This window comes from Boleophthalmus pectinirostris, unplaced genomic scaffold (genome assembly GCF_026225935.1).
Source record: "Boleophthalmus pectinirostris isolate CB_2022bp ecotype Guang Dong unplaced genomic scaffold, ASM2622593v1 HiC_scaffold_3, whole genome shotgun sequence".
NCBI lineage: Eukaryota > Metazoa > Chordata > Actinopteri > Gobiiformes > Gobiidae > Boleophthalmus > Boleophthalmus pectinirostris.
This window is the reverse complement of record NW_026571299.1, coordinates 25,491,312-25,505,129: the sequence shown is the minus strand read 5'-3', so window position 1 is coordinate 25,505,129 and position 13,818 is coordinate 25,491,312. Positions and strand designations below refer to the sequence as shown.

The window sequence follows — 13,818 nt, the reverse complement described above, 5'->3', positions numbered from 1 at the left end:
TCGTGGTTTAGTCCTGGTTTAGTCCTGGTTTAGTTCTGGTTTAGCCCTAATTACATTCTGTGGTTTAGTCCTTATTTAGTTCTGGTTTACTCTTAAATTAGTCCTTGTTACATTTTGGTTAGTGCTGGTTTAGTCCTTGTTGAGTCATGCAGTGTCATCCTGGTTTAGTTTTGATGTAGTCCTGCTTTAGTCCTGTTTTAATCCTGGTTTTGATTTACAACTGGTGTTAATCTTGATTTACAACTGGTTTGTCCTGATGTAGTCCTGATTTAGTTGGTTTTAGTCCAAGTGTGAACGCAGCCTTTTCGCTGAATGCTTTACCATATGTTTGGAAGAGTGAATCATATCTTTATTGTTTGGGTGGAACATTATTTTATCAACATCAATGCAACCTTCCCTTTAAGACACTCCATTACATTTCACCAAAGGAATTAGCACCGATAATTAAAGACACGTGTCACTGAAGAGAAATGGATAATTTCACAAACAAAATGCAAAACAAAACAATAGATCAACATTTGCTCAACATTTGGAAGTCAAGTAAGGTCAAGTAACATCTGCTTTTTAATATGAAGTTATACAGATTTAAAGGACAAAATCTTAAACATATGAACATAAAAACCTCATATTTTCAAAAGCTGGAACACTAATCTAATCTGAAGGAGCGGTGCAAGAAACACAAATGTTCAAATCATTTCATATTGTCACTGTAAAGCTTTTGTCATTTGTAGACCAACTCACAGTAAGAAGAATAACCAAAACTTTTACTCAAGTAAGAGTACTGTTAAACTGTGCAATATTTTACTACTCTGACAAGTACAAATTCTTTAAAAAGTAACTCAAGTAAATGACTGACTGTAATCTACTCCACACTCTCTTCACCCGGACACATGACGTACACCTTTTCTAAAGCAAGATGCAAATGTTTGTCACTCATTAACCATCGAGACCTGCTGAAACGTGTTCAAACTGAAGCTTATCCTTATGCAAAACAAACTAAACATTATTATCATTTGTACTTCCCAACAGTCATGTTTGCAGGTTTTTAATTAAATGCCGTTGTAATGAAACAGACACCTAAGACAAATCGGAGTAGATGCCCCAAAGTGTTGATCAAATTTCAAAGCAGTTCAATGAGGTTCAGGTTCAAGTCTTCCAATAATTTATTCTAACTTTTTTTTTTTTTTTCCTAGAATTTAGTTTGTTTTTATACCTGTTTCAGTCACTCACGTACAGCCTTCCCTTCCTTAGAGTAGACAATACACCAAGACAAGGGTTTTTTTTACTCTCACACACCTGGGATACTGTTGGACTTTTCCACTTTTAGGAAGATAACCTCAAAAACCTGTGTGCGTCAGCTGAGTAAACACGTCTCTGTAACAATATTTGACAACTAATATACTAATATAAAATACCTTTATTTAGTTGAAATCCCTAGTGTGATGTCATCAAATACAGAGCTCTCTAAAATAGAACTCTCTACTTCAGGGATCTTCACCATGTAGCTCGGGATCTACCTGTATCTCTCCACCCCATTCCAAGTAGCTCACCAAAGGATTTCTGAATTAAATGTACTGCGCTTAATAACTGAAGTCTGATTAATTACCTTTGTAAATGTATCTGTATTGATACCTAAATTGTGCACTAATAAATGAATAATGGTTTATGTACCCTGTCCAAAGCATGCCATAGCTCTTCTTGTTTCTCAATTTCTTGTGGCAACTAAAATAAGCAGCTCTCTGGCATTTTTGTTTCCTGAAGGTAGCTCATCAGAGGTAAAAGTTTGGAGACTCCTACTCTACTTAATATAACTGTGAACATATTTTTAAACTTTTCTTCACAAATTGCTTCTTGGCTGATGTAAAAATAGAACTGATATTGACAATTAACTAAGTCAAAATGAGTCAGAATCATCAAAATTTGCTACACTACAACCCAGTAAGTGTGGGAGCATAGAGCTGACATAGATTCATCCAGCAGCCCTATTTTTGCACAATTATGAACCAAAACTAACCCAGGGCTTTTCTCTTTGTACTCTCAAGATTGAATCAGGACCGCACATCTCAGCTACTAATTTATACTTTGATTTAAAACAAACAAAACACATGAGCTCAGTTGTCCCTAATAATATGTCCACCAAACGCATGTCCAGGCAAGTCCCTTTGGTCACTGCTGCTTTTGTGGCTTGTGTAGTCTTATTGCCATTTCATAAAACAGTCTACAGCGCCCTCATGCGGTGAAAGTCTAGCACCGCATCCACCTCTCTCTTTTGCTGAGCGGATAGCCTCGGTCCACTCGCAGCATTTCGTTCACTCGCCAGTAGGAGTCGCCCTTGAAGAAGAAGATTTTGCCGTTGGTCCACGTGAAGGCTGCGTCTGGGTTGGGTGGGACTCCAGAAATGAGCATGGACAGAAGTTTGGGGTACATGCTCATGTCGTTGTACTTCAGCTCGTCCCACTGCCAGTGATTAGAGCCCTGAGAAAAATACTTGAATTACTTTGAAGGGTAGTAGTAGTTGTTGCAGGAGTAGTAGCAGTTCTATTTGTAGTAATAGTAATAGTAGTAGTTGCAGTTGTAGTAATAATGGCAGTAGTAGTAGCAGTTGGAGTAGTAGTAGTTGTTGTAGTTGTACTAGCAGTTCTACTTGTAGTAATGTTACGGCCCCAGGCCTTAGTTCTAATATTTCTGCAGAGTTCTCTTGATTCCTGCTGCACGAGCCCTGGTCTGTGATTGGTGGGGCAAGTCCACGCCCACTTCACCTGCAGCCACCTCCCCCTATTTAAGGAGATTGCCAGCACCTGTTCGGGGCTGCTGGCCTTGGTGGCCCGTGTGCCATATTGTTTTGTGTGTGTGTGTAGTTTTAGTTTTGTACTTTTTTTTTGATTTGGTCACTTGATTCTGTTTGTGGGCTTATGTGGTTTAATTTGGGGAACTTGTGTTTTAGTTTAGTGTGTGTCCCTAAGTTTTACCACTCGTTTTTGTGTAAGCCTGCGTGACCCCTTTTCTGGCACACAACTCTGTTTATTCTGTATTCCCAAACGAGCTGGGTTGTAACAAGTAATAATAGCAGCAGTTGTAGTAGTAGTAGCAGTAGCAGTTGTAGTAGTAGTAGTAGCAGTAGCAGTAGTTGTAGTAATGGTAGCAGTTCTACTTGTAGTAATAATAGCAGTAGTAGTAGCAACTGTAGTCGTAGTAGTAGTAGTTCTTTTTGTAGTAGTAGCAGTTCTACTTCTACTGCCAGTAGTAGTAGTAGTAGTAGTAGTAGTAGTGGTGGTGTTGGTGTTGTTGCAGTTCTACTTGTAGTAATAATTGCAGTACTAGTAGAAGTTGTTGTTTTTGTTGTCGTTGTAGTAGTAGCATTTCTACTTGTAGTAATAGTAATAGTAGTAGTAGCAGTTGTAATAATGGCAGTAGTAGTAGCAGTTGAAGTAGTAGTAGTAGTAGTTGTTGTTGTAGCAGTTCTACTTGTAGTAATAATAGCAGCAGTAGTAGCAGTTGTAGTAGTAGTAGCAGTAGTAGCAGTTGTAGTAGTAGTAGCAGTAGCAGTAGTTGTAGTAATGGTAGCAGTTCTACTTGTAGTAATAATAGCAGTAATAGCAGCAACTGTAGTCATAGTAGTAGTAATTCTTGTTGTAGTAGTAGCAGTTCTATTTCTAGTGCTAGTGTTGTAGTAATAGTAGTAGTAGTAGTTGTTGTTGTAGTAATAGTAGTAGTAATAGTATAGTAGTAGTAGTAGTAGTAGTAGTAGTAGTAGTAGTACTAGTAGTAGTAGTAGTAGTTGTTGTTGTTGTTGTTGTTGTAGTAGCAGTTGTAGTAGCAGTTGTAGTAATAATAGCAGTAGCAGTTCATAAAATTGAACTGGATAGTAGTAGCAGGCCTATTGTAGTACTTTGTCTTAGTATTCAGAGTGATACCCCAAAATACCCACCTCTTTATTCTGTCATTCCCAGTCTCTCATCACAAATGTATCATATTTAAATCACTGTACTTCTGTAATTATTACCAACACTAAAACATACGACTTTATGTTTTCTCGTAATATTATATGTAGTACTATTGGTAATATGACACATTTCTTACTTTGATAAATACGAGTTTCTTGTTCTTCTCGAGGTAAAGCGCTGCATCGATGTTGGCAGGGATCTTCTTCACTGGTTTGGGGTACCCATAATCCAACAGGAAGTTTGTGTATCTCCAAACTGTATTACCTGTAATGAAAAAATAACACACATTGAAATAGTCCAGTGGTACACGTACTACTGATGGTATGCAAGCTTTTTTTGTAGCACTTAAACATTTATTCAATTTTACTGTTATTTTGTATCTATGTTGTAATGTTTCCTCATCACAAACAGACCTGGAGTTGTGTGTTTTGTTTCATTCACACATGTTTAACACACAAATCTCCCTCTCAAACTAAAAAAACTCCATTCCACCTTGTGATGTCATGTGGTAATACAGGAAATGCTCCACTGTGTTTTTAAACTCCATACACCTTCACTAGAATCATTTGGATTTCAGAGCTGGAATGGTGTCTACTGAACAAAAAATTAAAGGAATTTGAAAACTACTGCTTCATGACATCACAATGTGGAACAGAGCATTTTGAGCTTTGGAGACAGACAGATTAATAATGCAGAATTTCTCAAAAATGAATGAAACAAACCACAACTCCAGTATGTTTTTGATGAGGTAACAATATTATAAATCATGAGGGAAATGTCAGAACAGGTGAGTTTTTAGTGATTTGAAGAGCTGCAATAAGTCCAAGTTTTTGTGCTTAGTCCTGAGGAGACAAGTGAGGAGATGTTTCAGTCTGATGAGAGGAGTGAGGAGGTGTTTCGGTCTGATGAGAGGAGTGAGGAGATGTTTCTTTGGAGTTTTTGGAGGTCGGTTTCAATAATAAAACTACTCCATCTCATTAGCTAACTGTAAAGTAAGTATTAACTATAAAGAACGTCACCTTTAAAGAAGTAGGTCTTGTTGGTTCGTTGCGAGTGCACAGCGGCGTTCAGGTTTCCGGGCAGCTCCTTCCACAGACGGTCAATCCTGATGGGAACATTGTGTCCGAAATCAGAGACGGTCCAAACATAATCTCCACTGAACGCAAAGGTCTTCCTCCACGGACCTGAGACAAGGAAAAAATGTTTAATGCCATACTGTGGGACATTCCAGCTAAAGCAACATTTTGTCCATGTAGATAAGCAGGTGGCAGACTCTTGAAAAGTTACATAGTGCCAGATGCAAACAAAACACATGTATTAACAACGTAATGAAGTCTTCACTCTGGTGTTATAATGTTGTTGCTGTGAGTTACCGAGCATGATGGCGTCCAGTCTGGCTGTGCAGGGGTCAGGGACGCGGCCGGAGCTCGGGGTGGGGGCAGAGTACATTGGAGGAGTGGGGCTGGACAGTGGACTGGGGATCCTCTTCCCTGGAACACAAACACTCTGATTATTATCACATCAGTGTTGTGTGTTGTGAAATAAAACTACTACTACTACTACTGCTACTACTACTACTACTACTACTACTACTATGACTATGACTGCTACTACTATGACTATGACTGCTACTACTACTACTACTACTACTACTACTACTACTAATGCTACTAATGCTGCTCCTATGACTACTACTACTACCACCACCTCTACTGCAACTGTAGTAGTAGTAGCAGTAGCAGTAGTAGTAATAGTAGTAGTAATAGTAGCAGTAGTAGTAGTAGTAGTAGCAGCAGCAGCAGTAATAGTAGTAGTAGTACTATCAGTAGCAGTAGTAGTAGTAATAGTAGCAGCAGCAGCAGTAATAATAGTAGTAGTAGCAGTAGTAGTTGTTGTAGTTGTAGTAGTAATAGCAGTTATAGTAGTAATAGTAGTAATAGTAGCAGTAGTAGCAGTAACAGTAGCAGTAGTAGTAGTGGTAGTAGTGGTAGCAGCAGTAGTAGCTGCAGTTGTAGTAGTAGTAGCAGTTATAGTTATAGTAGTAGTAGTAGTAGTAGTGATAGTAGCGGTAGTAGTAGTAGTGATAGTAGCGGTAGTAGTAGTAGTAATAGTAGTAGTAGCAGTTATAGTAGTAATAGTAGCATTAGTAGTAGTAGTAGTACTAGTAGTAGTACTAGTAGTAGTAGTAGTAGTAAGATAGATTACTATAATATTATAATGGAAACTCTTTTAAAAAGGCATCACTCATGTCTGGTCTATGAAACATTGCGGTTGTGATTTTCTCGTCTGATTGTTGCCATCAGATAAAATGTGTCATTCTTTTCATTATTCCAAAAAACAGAGCTGATCTACACAGTCGTACCGTACAGAGCCTGGATGCCTCTGATGTCGTCTTGGTGCAGTTTAAAGTTGAACCTGTATCCGACGTACACGGGGGCCATGAGGGCGCTCCTGTACTGAGAGTGAGCCAGACCCAGAGCGTGGCCCACCTCATGAGCTGCCACGATACGAAGGTTTGTGCCGAAGTATGAGCCCTCGGTCCAACGCTCGTCTTCATCAAAATGCACCACACCCGACTCTGGGGCCTCTGCGTGAGCTAAGACACGACCTACAGAAGAGCGAGAGGAGACAAGTTCATAAGATTATTTTATATCAGAAACAGGATCCAGTTGTTTGAAAATACAATCTTGGTATTTCAGAAGGCTTGGTGACATCTTCTCAGTGTCTGCATGAAGACAAGACTGTTAAAACCATACTTTGGAACATTCTTGAGTTGTATGCATAATGTGGAAAGTTCTAGGTAAAGCGAGAACATCTCCATGGAGACACAGAAGCAGCTCCTCAGAAAAGTCACATAATGCATTTCTGGCCAATAAAACTGAGGTCTTCTTTGTGGGAAATGAGTCTAGTCCTCTGATGAGGAGAAGAGCTTGGAGTAGACCCACTGCTCCTCCAATTGGACATGAGCCAAATTAACTGGTCCTGGCATCAGTTTCAGAGATACTGGAACAAGTTTTATTTTTTATTTATTTATTATTAATTCAAGTTCATATTTGATTACAAGTCCACAGACCTGGTCCGTCGAAGGGCACGGGGCAGAGAGCATCGTTCTTGTGGAAGGAGATCTTGATGTCTGCACGTCCAAACTCCACCTCTCTGAAATTCAGTGCCGCCACGTCGCTCCAGTATTTAAACGCTGCTCGGAAAGCTGCGCGCACCTCCGCCTGTGGCATGTCTGGAGTCCAGGACATGATCCTGTACGTCAGTGAGCGCTTCCTCCAGCGACCTACAGGGGGAGCGAGAAGAGGGAGTGAGAGTGATGTGAGGCGGACTGTTCTTGTTTCCTTCTTCTAGAGAAAGGAACTAGAGGAAAGGAACTAAAAAGACATATCCAATATCTGTTCTGGAACAAGAATGCAAATAAAATCTGCAAGCAGCATTGAATGGTCCTAGTGGGCCATGTTAATGGGTGGTGCTAACTTATTGTTGTAAAACCAGTAGTTCATTGTGAGTCTGTTCAAAGTTTGTGAGCATCATGTATCTGACCAATGTCTGTGTGCATGTTCATTGAGTTCTCTATTATAATGGAATATAGTTCTTTCAACAGTCATAAGCTCCTGCACTAAGAAACAGCTCTCAGTGAATGGGCTGGTCTGAAGATCATGTCTAATTTGCTGTTTTGAAGAAAATATTTTATTTTTATTTTATTTGAGACAGCACACAATTTTTTGCATTTTACCGTGCTAATTTCCACCTGTAGTCCCTGGACAAATTCATTGATTGATTGTATTTAACTGACCTTGACTATCAACTGTTCATGGAGACCTGTAGCATGTTTTGGGTTGATGGGGGAAACCGGAGCACCCGGAGGAAACCCATCCAGACACGGGGAGAAACATGCAAACTCCACACAGAAAGGCCCGGGTGACCCAGGGATCAAACCCGGAACCTTCTTGCTGTGAGGCATGAGTGCTAGCCACTCAGCCACCGTGCCGCCAAGATGAAAAGTTCGTCACATAACTGTCAAAGAGAAAAGGGAACAGGAGCTTGCAGTATTTTCATCTCCACCAGGTTTTCAACACTTAAGCGATTAATGTTACTGTTGTTGTGTGCTTGGACAGGACATTGTGTCTTTGAGTGTGGAAAAAGTCACTTTACAGCTACATTTGAGAACATTTCAGATTCATTGTTGCACATGCAGATATGTGTGACTCACCCATGACCCTGTACTTGTGCTGTTTCTGGTTGAATGTGTCTTCAATGCCACAGCGCGGACTCCTCATCACCTCCAGAGTTTGTTCGTCCGGTTCTCCAGTAGGGGGCAGCTCGTTCGCCCTCTGAAACACCCTAAACACAACAGTGTTAGAATGGGCTTGGATAATAACACAGTATGTGTTGCATGTGTGGTTTTACTTGAGAGCTTCGATGATGTCTTCCAGGTTGTTGGGGTCGGCTGAATCGGCCATGTAGCCAAACTTATTGAGATAAGCCTGGAGAGGAAAACACTGATAAATTTAGATTTAATGTCTATGAATTACAAAGTAACTGAAGTGGGTCTACTGAATGGAAAGACTGGGCTTTAAGTATTTGTATTTGCATGAAATTATACTTTTCATGTTTTGTTACTTAGTTTTAGAGCACAAAACAATATTGTTACTGGGTATCTGTGCCGTTATTGAAATTTTTCATGGATTGGATATCTGCCGAATATATCGGTTCAGTCGATATCCTATTTTATAAATATACTGCAGTAATAAGATGATTTACTGACCCCAAACCTCTCATAATACTAAACTTGTATTTTTTCACAGCTGTTCTGCAGGTACATTAAATAATGATTTCTAATAACATTTATAAAACACATTTGGATCATTTTTACTGTCTGCTGTTTGTGTTTAAATGAAATATATTTTCTTAAAGATTCTTAAAGTCAAAGTATCAACATCGGTATCATAACCAAAAAGCTGGATTGGTGCATCCCTTCTGAGTTTGGTGGGATAATATTGTTTCTCTGTTGTATCCCCCTGTATAAAATATTCAGTAAAGTGACTCTGTGAAGAAAATACAGGAAGTAAAAACATACTGATGAGGAAAGGAATAAAGATTGTTGTGTGACCAGTCAGTCCTTCCTCTTTTCTCTTACAGTGCTGTAAAAGTGTGCAGATTTTGACTGTTCAGGATAGAATTCCACATTTGTCAAGTTGTAACTTGTAATGCTTCTAATATTACCAGTAGCAGCTGAGGTATTTTTCATTCTATTGTGCAGCCCTGTTTTTCATTTCACTTTGTCATTTGCATTCGTTCAATTAGTGTTTTATTGCTCAAAAATAGTTTGAAAAACATGGATTCTTTCAGTGAGTGTAAACTGCACTCGATTCATTTTTGTATCTGGAGTAATGTGACATACGAGTCTGGCAGAAGCACATTATTCCTTTAATGGGAATTTGTAAAAGGGGGTGGGGGAAGCATTACTTCTCTCCAATCCTTTTCGGAATGATTTATTTTAAATGTATTTTTATTTTATTTTGGGGATTATGGTTGTTATGAGCAATGTAAAAGAATTATCTTTATGTATCTGTTGATTACTGCATAATAATGCAATTTATCATTTAACATTTACTGCATGATAATGCAATTTACCATTTATGGAAATATCCAAGTAAATTTATCTTCATCAATGGTGAAAGATAAAGCCTTGACGCCTTTCCACAGATCTGACCTTGTAGCATGCAGAGAGCACCTTTAACACATAAACATTAAAACCACATGTACCTTTGCTTCCTCCAACTCCGTCCATGGCACCACAGCGGAGAAAGCCCCAGAGACTCCAAGCAGCAGAACCAGCCTCAAAAATCCACAAGAACCCATGGTTTTAGTTCCTCTCCTCTGTCTCTCCTTCACTCTCTCTTGCTCTCCTCTTTTCTCTTCTTCTGCTTTGGGACTCCCCTGTCTTCTTCTCTCCCTCTCCCTCTGCAGACTGTTTGTTCACACAGATCTGGGCCAGTTTAAACCTCGCAGTCGTGACTCAGAGATGACCCATGTGTGAAGAATGAGCTTACAACACACAACAGCACAGGCCAAAACCTCTGCACCATACAGCTGTTTAGAAAGGCCTGTTTATGAGACCGGTAAAAGAAGGGGGATTTTCAACTAGTAGTAGTCATAATAGTAGCAGTAGCAGTAGTAGTAAATTACAAAGGTAAACTTCATTCTCTGCATTTAACCTATCGTATATTGCTGTTGGGGCAACCTGGAGCTGGAGGATTTGACCTGTAGTGCATGGTTTCAGTAGTAGCAGTTGTAGTTGTACTTGTACTTGCAGGAATAGCAGGAATCAGAACTAACAGAAGTCTCAGGAGCAATAATAATAACCCAGTAGCAGAAGTGAAACCATACAGATGTTCAGATGGAAGCAACTTTTATGAGAAGCAGTAAAAACAGAGGTAATTGTAGTAGTAGTTGTTGTTGTTGTATTAATAATAGCTACAGCAGGTGTTCCTATAGTAGCTGCTGCAGTCATAAACTACAGTAAACTACTAATACACTAAATACTTTTACTATTACTGTTACGTTGTTTTGATTGCACTGAGATAAATGGTTTTTTTGGGGGTTTTTTTTTTTGAGCTTATACGTAGTTATTCCATGATCGGTATTGAGAGGACGCACAGTTGTGACTCAAATAAAACTACTACTACTACTACTACTACTACTACTACTACTACTACTACTACTTCCACTGCTGCTACTCCTACTAATACTACTACTAATGTTGCTGCTGTTACTGCTTCTCCTACTAATGCTGCTGGTACTACTACTACTTCTACTACTACTACTACTGCTACTACTACTGCTGCTACTACTACTACTACTACTTCTACTACTACTACTACTACTACTGCCGCTACTGTTACTACTGTTACTACTGTTACTACTACTACCACGACTACTGCTACTGTTATTGCTGCTGTTACTGCTACTACTGCTACTACGACTACTACTGCTACTACTACTATGACTACTACTGCTACTTTTACTACTACTACTGCTACTGTTATTGCTGCTGTTACTGCTACTACGACTACTACTGCTACTACTACTATGACTACTACTGCTACTTTTACTACTACTACTGCTGCTACTGCTGCTGCTACTACTGTTGCCACTACTGCTACTACTACTACTTCTACTACTACTACCACTGATGCTACTGCTACTACTACTACTACTACTGCTACTGCTACTACTACTAATATTACTTCTACTGCTGCTGCTGCTACCACTACTACTGCTGTCACTACTACGACCACCAGTACTACTACGACCACTGCTGCGACTGTTACTGCTGCTGCCACTACTGCTACTTCTATTAGTACTCCCACTACTGCTACAGCCACTGCTGCTATTGCACCTACTACTACAACTGCTACTACTAGTACTGCTACTACTACTACATTTTTGGAGTACTGTATATGTAGTTACTTTCCATCATCATCATCATACAGAGAGAGTGTGTACATTGACACAGAGTTGTGACGGAGATAAAGCGAGTGCACAGAGGCGGACTGTGTGTTTGTGCCAATCGGACAGAAATAACTGAAACCACAGCTCACACCCGACCTCCAGATTCCCCTGTTCACCCACGCGCCAACAAACTTCAGTGGGCTCAGATACACTCATGTCTGCACGGGGAGTCTGTCAAATGAACCAGATGCCCTTCCTACAAACAGATAAAAATGTATTAGAAGTGAAGTGTCTTGCTTATGGACATAACAACACACTACAAATAGTATTTCATTGTGTTAATTAGAGATTTATGCAGAAAAACATGTGTAACTGTGTAACTTTTCTGTAGGCATCTCCATGGAAACCGGCTGCAAGTGACACCATCAGGCCAAGATACAGGTCAGATCTGTGGAGACTTATTTTGTTAGTGATATAAACAGCTGTAACTGAATAAATGACTCTCAATAAAGGGGTTGTGGGTTTGACTCCTGCTCTCCCTGGAGTGTGCATTTCCTACCTGTGTTATTGCGGCAGAGTGGTTATCCTGTCTCAGTAAGTAGGTTGTGGGTTAGATTCCACTTTCACCCACTCACGGCAGGATGGATCCCGATAAAGAACCCACATCTGTTCTCAACATGTGTCGATGAGCAAAGCATTATGGGTAACAGATGTTTGTAAGGACACTGCTCATAAACTCATGCTTTGTGTAAAGGCTCCTTGTATTTTCCAATAGCAGAAAAAAGTTGTGTTTAAACTTCTGTATTTAAACCTACTCTATAAAAGTGAGTCTCTTGCATTGGTGTAAAGATGCACTGTGTAACTTTTCTGCTGGGGGATCTCATCTCCATGGTGATGTTACTGCTTTACCTGGAATGTTGCACACTATGGCATCAGACCTAACTTTCTTGCATTTTATTCATAAAAAAAAAAAAAAAAAAAACATAATAAAACAATCATTCCAACAGTGAACAGGGTGGCCTCTCCACAGATCTGACCTGGAGAAATCATCTGCTTGTGTCCATAGTGATATATAAGGCAAGTTTATTGTTTTACTCAAAAACATTCCAGGGAAAGCAATAACATCAGCACGGACACAATCAGTTGGACCCTTCAGCAGAAAAGTTACATAGTGCACCTTTACAGAAGCAGATAAAGTGCTGGTGGTTGCAGTTATCTTAAAGAGCATTCATAACAGTACAAGTAGTAGTAGCAGTACTTGTGGTTCTCATCAATCGATCAAACTTTATTTATAGAGTGCTTTTCATGCAAAAAAAAAAAAAAAAAAAAAAAAAAAAAACCCAACCCAAAGCGCTTTACAGTGATTAAAAACAATCCCACATCACAAAAACTCTGGGTGTCTATTGTTCTCAAAGTGTACACAGCACACTTTGTAAAGCTCCAAGTCTCTCTGAGATGTTCTCCATACTGCGCTCCAAGGCCAAAGTCCCATCCAGTCTGCGATCAATGACCGTTAACTTTTCCATGATGTTTTCCAACATGCGGTTTGAGGCAGCCCAACTTTCTCAAATAGTGCTCATAGTCACAGTTAATGAGGTCATAGTTTTACTTCCACTTTCAGTTAGACCAGACAGCCAAGTGGGGAGCTGAAGAGCTGCCTCAGTAATCGGAACTTTTTGAAAAATCAGGTCATGGTTCTTATTAGGTAGATGTCTTCTCATTGTAGTATCTTGTAGTGGTACCGTATATAATGTAGGTATGTAGAATAGAAAAAAGAGTTAATAGTGTCATTGTAAAAGTAGTAATAGTAGTAACAGTGTTAAGAAGGTATAGCCAAGACTAGTACATGGCTGTGGTAGGCTATGGCACTATTGTTTTCAGCATCACTAATTGGCACAGCAATAGTAAAAGTAGCAGCAGTAGCCTAAGTACTGGTGATAATTGTAGTAGTAGTAGTAATAGTAGTAGTAGTAGTAGTAGTAGTTTTGGACATATTGATATCAATGTTATAAAATGCAGCCTATTAATCAAGGGCTTTTCAACATTTAAAACATATGATCCCGTATTTTGTTCTAATTTTTGCATCATTATGGCAACGGTCCTTGTTCATCATTCTGAAGCTTGACATTGGTTCAATAATAGCATGAAATGAGGAACTAATGGTCTCTCTCTGCACTAAACTTGCCTTTTTTGGACATTGTTATAAGACTTTTTAAATGATTAATAATGCGGTTGATGCACAAACCACAAAATGCTTAAAATCTAAATCAAAAATAGTACGAGGAACTTCTGGTCAATTTTTGGTTTATGTTTTGGTGAATAATGATGAGCTTTTATGTTTAGTTCTTACCACCACAGTGACAAATCCGATTATCTGCTGACACTGTCCACTAACGCGACTCATCTCCAGCTG

General features: G+C 39.4%; 1 protein-coding gene across 1 annotated transcript; it reads right to left on the bottom strand.

Annotated features, from left to right (window-relative positions):
* Positions 1 to 327: 327 nt before the first annotated feature.
* mmp19 (matrix metallopeptidase 19) lies at positions 328 to 9,927 on the bottom strand. Its single transcript, XM_020937004.2, has 9 exons — positions 9,717 to 9,927; positions 8,358 to 8,434; positions 8,161 to 8,291; positions 7,018 to 7,230; positions 6,307 to 6,552; positions 5,318 to 5,434; positions 4,964 to 5,128; positions 4,081 to 4,208; positions 328 to 2,475 (listed from the first exon to the last, which is right to left on the bottom strand). The coding sequence occupies exons 1-9, from the start codon at positions 9,810 to 9,812 to the stop codon at positions 2,245 to 2,247; spliced, it is 1,404 nt and encodes a 467-aa protein (XP_020792663.1). The 5' UTR covers positions 9,813 to 9,927; the 3' UTR covers positions 328 to 2,244.
* Positions 9,928 to 13,818: the final 3,891 nt, after the last annotated feature.

Coding starts and splice junctions, on each gene's coding strand:
- mmp19 (XM_020937004.2), bottom strand. CDS start 9,812: ATGGGTTCTTGTGGATTTTTGAGGCTGGTTCTGCTGCTTGGAGTCTCT. Junction 8,435..9,716: donor CGGAGTTGGAGGAAGCAAAG/GTACATGTGGTT, acceptor TTTCCTCTCCAG/GCTTATCTCAATAAGTTTGG. Junction 8,292..8,357: donor GACATCATCGAAGCTCTCAA/GTAAAACCACAC, acceptor TGTTGTGTTTAG/GGTGTTTCAGAGGGCGAACG.